Source organism: Marmota flaviventris, chromosome 13 (assembly GCF_047511675.1).
Source record: "Marmota flaviventris isolate mMarFla1 chromosome 13, mMarFla1.hap1, whole genome shotgun sequence".
NCBI classification, from domain to species: Eukaryota; Metazoa; Chordata; class Mammalia; order Rodentia; family Sciuridae; genus Marmota; species Marmota flaviventris.
In genome coordinates this window covers 85,356,859-85,368,511 of record NC_092510.1, presented here as the reverse complement: position 1 = coordinate 85,368,511, position 11,653 = coordinate 85,356,859, and the positions used below count along the sequence as shown (strand labels likewise).

Genomic DNA, 11,653 nt, shown 5'->3' with positions numbered 1-11,653 from the left:
ACTCCTCTTGAAATATTCCCCTTTTAGCTTGTGAGTAGCAATACTGATCTGCTTGGCTCAACCCTACTAATCCATCAACATATTGAGGACAAGGTTAAAAAAAAAAAAAAAAAATGGGTCTAAGGGGGGTGGGCAGCTCGGGTGATACAGTACTTGCCTAGCATGTGAAAAAGCACCAAAAAGGTGGGGAGGGCTTCAAACCAGTGAATATAAGTGTTGATTCACATTCTTCCACTGGGAAATCTGTATTGGCGGAGGTATAAGTGGAGGTTAGAACTGCTATGCTCAGCAATGCCAAGCATGAGGCCTTAACAAACCTGAGTACAGTTTGGAACACGTTAAAATGGAGATGTTTATTAGACACCCAGGTCTAAATGTCAAATATGCAATTTGAAGACTGGAGTTCAAGAAAAATGGGATAAATATGTAAATCTTCAACATAACGTATTTTAATCTACGAAATGAGAACCAGGCATGGTGGTGAAGGCCTGTAATCCCAGTGACTTGGGAGGTTGCCGCAGGAGGTTCTCAAGTTCCAAGGCCAGCCTCAACAACTTAGAAAGACACTGTCTCAAAATAAAATTTTAAAAGGGTGTAGCTCAGTGATAGAGCCCCCAAGGTCAATCCCCATACCACAAAAATAAATACATAAGAATGAAAGAAATGAAATGAAATAAAGGTGTTTTCACCAAGGAAATGTAGAGAAGTCCAAACACACAACCTTGGGAAGAAATGAGCAATCAGGAAGAAACTAGAAGAAGCACACCATTGCATAATGGAAGCAAAGAAAATGATCCAAGGGAGAAGTGGTCAAAACTTGATTGAAGATCAAGCAGGAAAAGCATGTATTTCTCAATACAGACGTCACTGCTGGATCTGACAGTTTCAGCAAGACTGGAGTATTTTAAACAAAATTGAAAAGCTCATACAGTAAACCCTTCTGAGGCCTTCAACTCTAAAAAGGAACAGAGAAATTGGAATAGTAACTAGAGAGAAGTGGCCTAAGATTTAATCATCCTGAAGCACTTGAGACTTTTTTAAAAAATACCATCAACTTATTTCATACTGTTTTAGAATAAGCAAGGAAATCCCCCTATGTTCTGTTTCAACTGTCTCTACCTCAGAAATTATTCTGCAAACAAAGAAAGATTGTCAGCTTACACAGGGCACAGGGCATTCAACTCTTAAGAGCTAATGAAGTCACTACAGTATTTCCCACATCATTTAGCCCACCAGGAAAGAAAGGTGCTCAGTAACTTGCCCAAGGGACCCACCACAGGTCCCTCAAAGAAAAGGCAAACACCAGACTCCTTGTTATTTATCAAGAACAGTTAGAAGGTGAAATCATGAGTAATTTTCTCCCTGCTAAAAACGTACACCTTGAATGTTTTCTAATTATGTATGTAAATGTGATGCCTATGTTAATTTCCTGGTGAAATTTCACACAACATCTGGGCCAAAGTGTATTTTGCATTATCAAAAAGGATGAACCAGAAGAGGTAAAATGTATGGCAAAGTCTTTACTTTTAAATGATTATCATCACACCAAATAATAACATGTAACAAATTCTTGAGTCCTATCATCTAATAATTTTGATTAAAATAAACTAACAGCAGCCCAAACAAGTATGTTAGTATTCATTGTTCTAATCCTTAGTCAGAATGGACGACTTTAAGGCTGGCTGCTGCTTCAGACAAGTTACAAATAACTATTTACTACTTTTTCATAGATAAAGCCCCTGACCTTCAAGAAAGTATAAGGGAAAAAAATTATTTAATCCCTTTCTTTCTTCAAAGAATTGTTTTTTTTCTACTAGATCTAAGAAAGAAAAAGTCAACATTGATACATCCATTGCTTGAGCTAGAAGGCATAGGAAAACAACAACACATACTCAGTAAATTCCTAAGAAGGATGAGGTAAAAAGATGACACCTTTGGATAAGGACTAAGGCTGTACAAAGAAGCTAGATTTGCTACTCTCCAAAAGGGACCTACTATATCATAGAGAAATAATTTAATGCCTTTCTAAGAACAGAACCCAGGCTCTGCTAAAGCTCCACATTCCTCAAGGCACTTCACGTTCTGAAGTGCTAACCAGGGAATAGGTGCTTCTTTCTCCTATCCATTTATGCGGTAGTTTTCATGGATTTCTGGTCGGATGTCGCAGACAAAAGCCAAGAGATTATCCAAGACTTCGTCCCTGTTCTGCCGGAAGTAGGTTTGCAGGATGGTCATCTTTTCCTGGGTCTCCTTCTCCACTTCAGTGCTGCAGCTGCCATGGGATCCCAGTGCCTGGAGTGGAGATGTAACAACACAGGGAATACCATTCAGTAAGCAATGAGCTAACTTCTGGAGAAACCCAAGCACATCAATGAATAAAGCAGTAGTAGGTGCTGTGACCCTGCGACTGAAGACCAGGTGAGGAAACAGGCCTTCCCACGCAGAGTTAACAGGGAACTACATCCAGCAGAAAGCAAGCTGCAGAGCAGCTCCACTGCCAGGAAGTCACCCCAAAGACACAGCCACACTTCTCCAAGGTCCATCATATAGCCTTAACTAAAGACTAGAATCAACCTAAAGACTCCGTGCTACAGGCATGGTGGCACAGACCTGGGATCCTAGCATCTTAGGAGGTAGGAGGATCACTTGAGCCCAGGAGTCCCAAACAGAAAGACTCAACAACCAAGGACTGGTTAAATCACAGAGCTTCTACACAACAGAATACTGTTAGCCAGGCAGAATAGTGCAAGGTGTAATCCCAGCAACACAAGAGGATCACAAGTTTGTGGCTCACCTCTGTAATGTAGTGAGATCCTGTCTCAAAATGAAAAAAAAAAAGAGGACTGGCGGGGGGGGGGGGGGGGGGGCGGGGGCTATAGCTCAGTTGGTTGAGTGCTTGCCTTGCATGCACAAGGCCCTGAGTTCAATCCCCAGAACCACAAAAAAAAAAAAAAAAAAAGGACTGTAGCTCAGTAATAAGAGTGCCCCTGGGTTCAATCTTTACTACCACACACACACACACACTAAATAAACAAACAAATGGAAGAGAATACTGCTCAGCAATATGAAATGAACTGCAAAATATGCAGTTAAGGGAGAGGAGAAGCAAGACATAGTATCAGTGTAATTAGTATTCATGTATTTTTGCTGTGGTTTTAAAAAGTGGGAAGCATTATGTTGTTTTTTTTTAAAAAAAAAAAAAACAAACTATAATAAACACAAGGAAGATAAAACTTAAGAGGAATATACAAGGAGGTTTACCACCACTGATGTTTTAACTCTAAAGTTCAGCAAATTCACCAATTGAATTTGACATGAATGACAGCTGTTCTTTCAAATATACCCAAAAGAAAACAAAAAAGAGTGTGAGGCAGGAGGATTGGAAGTTTGAGGCCAGCCTCAGAAATAAAACTTAAAATGGTAAGTGGCAGGGCTGGGGATGTCACTCAGTGGTAAAGTGCTCCTGGATTCAATCTCCAATACCAAACAAAAACACCACCAGCAGTGACTTGCTTTGAGGAGGATCCAAGGCTAGGTGAGAGGGAAACTAATTTCTCATTGGTGCTCTTTTTTATAAGTATGTATCTTAACTATTCTTCCCCCACCCGCCCCACTTTTTTTTTTTTTATTGGTACTGAGGATTGAACCCATAGTGTCCATGCCCAGCATTTTTTTTTTTTTTTTCCTTTTTCCTCATTGTATTTTAAGACAGGGTTCTGCTAAATTGCTGAGGCTGGCCTCAAATTTGTGATCCTCCTGTCCCAGCCTTTGTAGTTGCTGGGATTACAGGTGTATGCCATGACACCAGGGTTAACTATTCAGTTCTTCTATTCACAAACTAACACATAATGATTTGTGAGTTTCCTTTTACTTACTTTCTTTTTTTTTTTTTTTTTTTGTAGTTATAGATGGACAGAATGCCTTTATTTTGTTAATTTTTATGTGGTGCTGAGGATAGAACCCAGTGCCTCACACATGCTAGGCAAGCGCTTTGCCACTGAGCTACAGCCCCAGCCCTCCTTTTACTTTCTTTAGTCTTTAAAATATAGTTGGCTTTTTGTTAACTGCCATACCTACTTACCATAACTTGACCAATCAGGTTCCGGAGAACCTAATTTTGACATTTTTCACTGCCTAATCTTCTCTTGCATCATTTTATTAAGATACACATATATATAAGCTAACAACAATACCCCTTCATGTTTGTATAATATTAGTTTTCAAAGCACTCTTGCACATTACTTCTCTCCAGAACCTATTGAGGAAGCAATCAACCTACTTTTTAGAAATTGGGAAACTAAGGCTCAAAAGGCAAAATGAATATACAAAGATTCAAACTCAAAGTCTTCCAAGTTCAAACTTAGGACTCTTCATACTATGAGTGTTTGTAATACAGAAATAAACTGTTTCATAACTGCTTAGCTGAAATACTTAACAGCTTATATTTTTACACAGGATTATAGGGGGAAAAAACATTACCTCTGTTCCACAAATATAAATTGTATTATGCCAAGCTCCAGTAAATTGTCATAGAATACTGTTACCATAGAACACTGCTAAGAAAAACACACAGCTTGTGCTTTACAATGTAACACTGATACCACCTCCATAAGCAACTGTAGCACTAAAGGTAAAAATATGGACACAAGATGGCTGACCTGACACAGAAGATGATTATTTTGTGTGCTGACAACTTGCAGTAATAATCAGCCCCATCAGAAAAACAGTTTTAAGCTTAAAAGCTCTGTAACTTCCCAGTGCAAAGATGACTGCAACTTTGTATCTCAATGCTAGGAGGAAGGCATCTGCCTTGACTCCCTAGACTTGGACCTGGAAGAGTGTGTACCTCAAACTACTGGGAGCCAGTGCAGAATGTGAAAATGAAGCAGGCAGAGGCAGAGTTGAGAGATAGAAAAGAGTCCTGAGGCATTATTTAAGCTCCTGGATCAGAGTCTTTCATCTGGGTCTTTAATTATATAGGCCAATAAATTGTGAAGCAGTTTGAATTGTGTTTTTTCTGCTACCTGGATCTGAGAATCCTGGCAGCATTTCTTTTCACTGTGAAATTCTCCTCCATTCATTCCCCTTTATAGAATTTTCCTTGCATCCTTTGTATTGCTGAGATCTGGTTTTGTACCATGACTGCATGCATCACAGAAGTCCATGCTGGTTGTAGATAATCTCTACGTACTTTACTAATGGGGGCTCCGTTCCATTTATGTTCATGATCATCACAGTACTTTTCACAGCTATTATGTCTGCATGACTTGCATTTTATTATTGAGTCTCTCAGACAGTAAGCTAAGCTCCATGAGGGCAAGGACCATGTTATTTCTAATTACTGCTGATCCCCCAGCACCCAGCATACCACTTGGTACATGTTAACTGTTTAACAGATTACTTGATAAATGACTGAATAAATGAAGATGAGGAGTCAATGTTAAAAAAAAAAAAAAAAAAACTAAATAGATAAAACTGATCATCTTAAAAGATTCAGCCTGAATATCCAACAAAACATTCAAGCCAGGCACACAGTGGTGCGTGCCTGTAATCTCAGCGAGGCCCTACAACTGGGGAGCTAAAGACAGGAAGTCTGCCAGTTTGAGGACAGTCTCAGCAACTTTGCAAGACCCTGTATCAAAATAAAAAATAATAAAGACTGGGGATAGAGGTTCAATCTCTAGTATCAAAAAAAAAAAAAAAAAAAGAAAAGAAAGAAGGAAAGAAAGAAAAAAGAAAAGAACGAAAAAAGAGAGAAAGAAATTAAAAGAAAATTATGGGCTCCAGGTATGGCTCAGTGGCATGAGTACCTGCTAGCAGCAAGATCCAGGGTTTGATCCCCAGCACAAGAAAAAAAAATAAACAAGTAAGTAAGTAAATAAAATACAATAATTAAATTTTTAAAACTACCAGAATTAGAATCTCTATCTAAGCCATGAAGAATTACTTTTAGAGTGGGGGGGGGGGGCCAGGAAATTAAAGAAAAAACGTGAAGAAACAGGACCCACCGCAGCTTCCTTGGCCTTGAACTCTTTCTCCCTCTGCAGGCGGTACTGTTCAATTTCAGCCTGAGCTTCTTCTTTGGCCTGCTTCAGCCTCCGATTCTTTCCTGTTTTCAAAGGAGAAAGCTACATCAGGAAATGTTAAAAGACAAGTAAAAAAGCAAGTGGACACTGAGATGGTGAATTTTAACAGTGAACAGAAAAAAACTTAAGGCACAGCCCCAAGAGGTATACATAGGAAAGGCGGAATTCAGAACTAACAGTTTAGGTTTCTGCCTTCTACAGGTTATAAGTGATCAGATAAAAAGGAATGCCTTCATTGGCTGAGATTCAGTGAAGCTCAGTGGTAGAGTATTTGCCTAGCATGCCCAAGGCAATGGGTTTGATCCCCTGGAACTGGGTGGGGGGGGGGGGGGGTCTTCCATAACTACATCCCATAAAAATGACAGAGGAAATAAAAATAAGATGTGTCAGAATATTTTCTCAATCTCAACTACTAAGAACCAACATAAAGCCAGACATGATAGCACATGCTTATGGTCCCAGCTACTTGGTAGGCTAAGACAGGAGACAGGATCACTTGAGTTCAGGAGTTTAAGACCAGCCTGGGCAAGAGAAAGAAAGACCTTGTCTTTAAAAAAAAAAAAAAAAAAAAAAGATGGGTGGCATTAGCTCTCTGGGGAACTCCTTCACTGCCCAAGAAGTAAACACCTAACTTGCTGATGGCAACTGGAGCTCTGCTTAGGAGCTTACAGAAGAGGCTAATATATTCCCAAGGGACATCAAACTAAAATATAACTAATGAAACAGATGATGTAACACTGGAAACTAAAAACCATACTTGTAGCAAGGAAGTAAGCAAAGTACTGAGTGGAAAGAAGGCTGAGTGGGGAGTGAAACAGCAGGAGGAGCTGAGAGGCCAGGGGAACCAGGGGTTCTGGTCTCCAGGAGACAGCAGTTTAATATACAGCTGGAAAAAAACCTCTAAGTTATTAGAACCTATGTGAAAACAGATCACAAGTCTAGCTAACACATATTGTTTGTTTTGACTAGCTGCTCACCAAGCTTCTTGGATACCCAGAAGGAATTAAAAAAAAAAAAAAAAGAAGGCAGTCCCAGATTATCAACCAGTGTTTATATAATTCGGGGCAAAAGACAACACCCTGCATCTAAAACTAAGCTATTATATATATCTCGGTAGTATCAACTGTCCAGCCCAGTTAAGCTATGTGGAGGAATGAAACTGATTTATCCAGCTACTGATTAAGAACACAACCCTGGACCTGTAATGACCCAATGACATCAACATTCCATAGTCTGAAACAATTAACAAGTCTCTCTAAACTATTTCTGCAAGTTTCTATTTACAACAGTACTATTTTGGGCTTACTACTGTAGGCTTCAATTCACCTGAACCTCAATCCTTCACACATATTCTCCCCATAAGTATAGTGAGCCATATTTCAAAGCCAAAAACATCTTCCAAACCAATAAGCTACAAAACATTTATGGCCCAAACTTTATGAAGTAGCTCCACCTCATTTCACAGTATATCACTCCCAACTCCCAGGGCTTCCTGAATAATCACTTAATACCATTTCTGACTTTCAGCACCCCAATGAGATTAAACCATAAAACTTTTTTTTTTTTAATTTTAAGGTCCAAACCAATGACTTCATGAAATCATTTTATTTTACATCATGTGCTACCTCTTCCCAACTCTTAAATGAGCAAGCCAACCTTAGTCACAGATCCAGAAATTTTTTTTTTCAAATTTCAAAGCACTATTGATAACATTTTAAAATGTGTATTTGTCACTTAAAACAAACATATTCAGCAAATAAGAGCTCTCAGAGATACAAGACCTTGCACCAGGCTTAACAGTAGAGAAAGATGTAAAACATGACCTCCTACATCCAAAGAACTCAGTCAGCTATTCTTACCATTTTCCAAGTATTTGTCCCTGCACTTCCCCTAAATAGCCTCCCATGCTTCCCAATAAATAAACTTCTGTTCCTGAGAGACTCACTAGACAAACTCTAAAGAAGTCATTCTGGAAATACTGTTTCAAGGGCGTGACTGAAATTATACTATAAAGAACACAAAACTTCCAGTCACCAAAGCAGTGCCAGGAGCTTCTTTCCAGCCCTAGCACCCTAGAAAAAAAAGCATTTCCTAGGAAATAAAGAGTATCATAATCCTCCCCACATCCATGCTTGAAATGCACTTGGAGGTGGGCTATCAGAGTCTTATACTAAAACAAACTCTAAGGAATCACTCAAAGTAATTTCTTGGTACTTTTACCCTGGCATAGGAAAGGAGGCCTCTAAACTTCAACTATGCTGCTTTCCAGCATGTAGTCAAATCATTTCTCACAGCCTCATTTTACAATCTGTAAAATGGGAGCAGACACATCTTTGCTTCAGATGAAAAATGGGATAAAGCTAAATTAGATACAGTCCCCACTTCACAGAACTTAGTCTTGTGTTTGAGCCATGTACATACATAGGTTACTGCACTTCTATGACAGAAATAAGCACTTGCAAGGGACTCCTAGTCTCATCCGCTGGAAGACGAATCAGGAAAGGCTTCCAGGAAGAACTGCTGACTAAATGTTGAGGTCTAAAGGAAGATAACAAAGAATAAATAAATAAATAAATAAATAAATAAAGGAAACTAACAGAAAAGAAAAGGGGGGGGGGGGGGAAATGGGAAAAGATTCTTCCAATCAGAAGACCTATGCAAGGCTGGCAGGTAAAAACGAAGTTGTCTTAAAGGAATCAAACCGCTCCCCTGTGATGGAAGGAGAGTAACTCAAAGTGAGTACCCAGGGGCTGGGGATGTGGCTCAAGAGGTAGCGCGCTCGCCTGGCATGCGTGCGGCCCGGGTTTGATCCTCAGTACCACATACAAACAAAGATGTTGTGTCCACTGAAAAAACTAAAAAAAAATAAATAAATATTAAAAAAAAAAAAAAAAAACAAAGTGAGTACCCAAAGTGAGAGCTGGCAAGAACACAAAAGCAAGATCCAGAAACGCTACCTCCAACCCATTAGGGAATCTGGGCTTTATTCTGCTGCCACTGGACATTTGTTGATTGGAAACGTGGTGGGGCAGTCACGTTTGCATTTTACACGGATGACTGAAGTCCGGAGTGAGTACACAGTATAGCACTGGCTTCTTCCATTCCTCAGTGTAGACCAAAGGCACCTGTTAAACTCCTGAGCAACTCTACACTTCCACTTACCAGCAATGACCCTATCCAATATCTGCTTCCTTCGCGAGTAGGTGGAATACCATGATGGTGCTGCACCCATACTGTGCTGGCGCTTACTAGCCGCATTAAATTAAAAAAAAAAAAAAAAAGGAATGAACGAGTTAGGCTGCTACAGAGGCCTCAAAGAAGTTGTGGTTCTCAAGATACTGGTGGAAGAGATGGGGGAAAAGGGAACGGACAGACATATCTTGGCGACTACGACTAAACGTGACCAATAAGGAATAAAACTCGGGTTTGGAGTCTGAGCGATCCTGTGGATGGTGGCTCCCTTCACTGGGCCGGAGCCTTCCAGAGGCGCAGGTGGGAGGGGAGAGAGTCTGGACGGCCCACGCCTTGATCCCCAGAAGGACGGAAATCCATACCGTGTCCCCACCCCATTTACTACCCCACATCGACACCCAGGCCTTCCTGAGCCTCGGCTCCACTCAAAGGGCCGCGACAGTGACCCCGTTCCTCGCAGCTCGGGCCTCAGCCGCCTCCCACTCCCGCGGCCCGCGGCCTCCACCAGCTTCCACCCTCGCCTGGCGGCGGGCCCTGAGACTTACGCTTGCGGGCCTCCGACACCTTCTCTGCGGCCCGCTTCTCCGCCTGCAGCAGCTGCTGGATCCCCTGCGACTGGCTGGCCATGGCTGCGGCGACTCAGAGGGCCGGGCAAACGGCCTAACTAACGCCACGGCCCCCGGGTCAGCTGACCCACCGCCCAAGCTCTGCGCCTGCGCCTTGAGACGGCGCCCCCACCCCGTCGTCACGTGACCCCAGCAGCGTCGCGTCAGCTGACGGTTTGGAAGTCTTGGGCTCACGCAGGACGGGGCGGGGAGGAGGAGCCTAAATGGAGCGCCGCAACTGCGCCTGCGCAGTGTCAGGGCTGTCTTCCGAGGTCCCGGCCCATCGATCGCCAAATCCTGTCAGGAGGTCCTTGTAGTCGCTCTGCTCTGTTGTGATTGCTCTATTCCCTTACTAGTATGCCCACATTAAAGTTCATAGCCAAAGAATATCACTTTTTCCTACTTTCCACACTGCTCTACTGCCGGTCTACTCTCTGCCTTTCTGGAAATTTCCTACAGTCTATTTAGGAGCACTTTAGGAAAATTCTTGCTAGTTTTGGGGAAGGAGTCCCGGGGTGAAGTAGGTCCCTACACTGAACTGGGAACATAGCTCAGTGGTAGAGCGCTTCCTTAGCAGGCAGTGAGGCTCTGGGTTCCATCCCCAGCCCCACAAGGTGGTACTGGTGGAAGGGGTTGGAGCCAAGTCCATTAGTAATCTGCAGAGTGGATTTTCCGACGGGTCACTGCCCCTTTCTGAACCGAGTTCAGGAAAGGACTGCACTGTTTTCCATAAATGATAAATGAATGTCCAGCATGATTGGTAGTGAGGCCACAGCAGAGAGGTTGACAAAGTCCTCTGATGGAGCTCACAGTTTACAGACAAAAGACAGGTTAAGTAAAATGCGTAGACAATGACAAACCGTAGTAAAGTCACGAAAGAAATACACGAGCTGCTTTACAAAGGGGAGTAGGATGCAGAAGGGGATGTGAAGGCTCTCCCAGTGAAGTGGCACATTTAAGATGAAGCCGAATGCCATTCGTGGTGGCCAGGCTTGTGATCTCAGCAAGCAATCCCAGCGACTGAGGCAGAAGAATGGCAAATTCAAGACCAGCAGCTTAGCAAGACTATCTCAAAAGGGGAAGGGACGCCGCTGGTAGTGTAGCTCAGTGACAGAGCACCCCTGGATTCAGTCCCCAGTACAGGAATAAATAGAGATCGGAAGGCCAAGGCTGTGGTAAAGGGCTTGCCTGGCATGCACCGTGCCCTGGGTTGGCTCAGCACTGTGGGAGACATGAGCTCTGAAGAATGCGAAATTACCTAGGAATGTATAGTGGCAAATGAGTTAGGAATGATTAGGAGAAAGGGACCATTATGTGTAGAGCTCGAGGGAGCTTGACTTGGCACACATATGGTCCCCTGGCGCCCCCCAAGAAAGCTAATGGTTGCATTTGCATTATGACAGGCATTGTCCTAAACACTTGGCTTACACCCCAGGGCAACTTCAGGACTACCATGAAATAAATAATGATCCTGTTTTATCATGCCCGCACTGAAGTTGAGCGGATGAGTAACCTTGCCCATAGTCACCCCCCTCTTAACTGTCAGATGGGGTATTTCAGTCTAGTCAGGCTACAGACTGGAAACTCTGAGCAGCTGTGCCCTTTCTCAGGGCTCTTATAGCCTATGGAAAGGGCAAGATGACCTCTAGAGTTCACCAAGTACTGAGAACATAGGACGATGCAAGAATTTTTTTTTTTTTTAAGAGAGAGAGAGAAATTTTTAATATTTATTTTTTAGTTTTCGGCGGACACAACATCTTTGTTTGTATG

The 11,653-nt window shown here is 42.2% G+C and overlaps 1 protein-coding gene across 2 annotated transcripts; it reads right to left on the bottom strand.

The window, feature by feature from the left end:
- Positions 1-327: 327 nt before the first annotated feature.
- Positions 328-9,995, bottom strand: Atp6v1g1 (ATPase H+ transporting V1 subunit G1). Of its 2 annotated transcripts, XM_027949421.2 has the most exons (4): positions 9,824-9,995; positions 6,009-6,109; positions 2,096-2,292; positions 328-955 (listed from the first exon to the last, which is right to left on the bottom strand). In XM_027949421.2, the coding sequence occupies exons 1-3, from the start codon at positions 9,903-9,905 to the stop codon at positions 2,119-2,121; spliced, it is 357 nt and encodes a 118-aa protein (XP_027805222.2). In that variant the 5' UTR covers positions 9,906-9,995; the 3' UTR covers positions 328-955; positions 2,096-2,118. The 2 variants fall into 2 exon arrangements, with proteins under 2 accessions (XP_027805222.2, XP_027805221.2); XM_027949420.2 differs by lacking the exon at positions 328-955 and having other exon boundaries at positions 1,501-2,292; positions 9,824-9,994.
- Between the last annotated feature and the right edge of the window lie 1,658 nt (positions 9,996-11,653).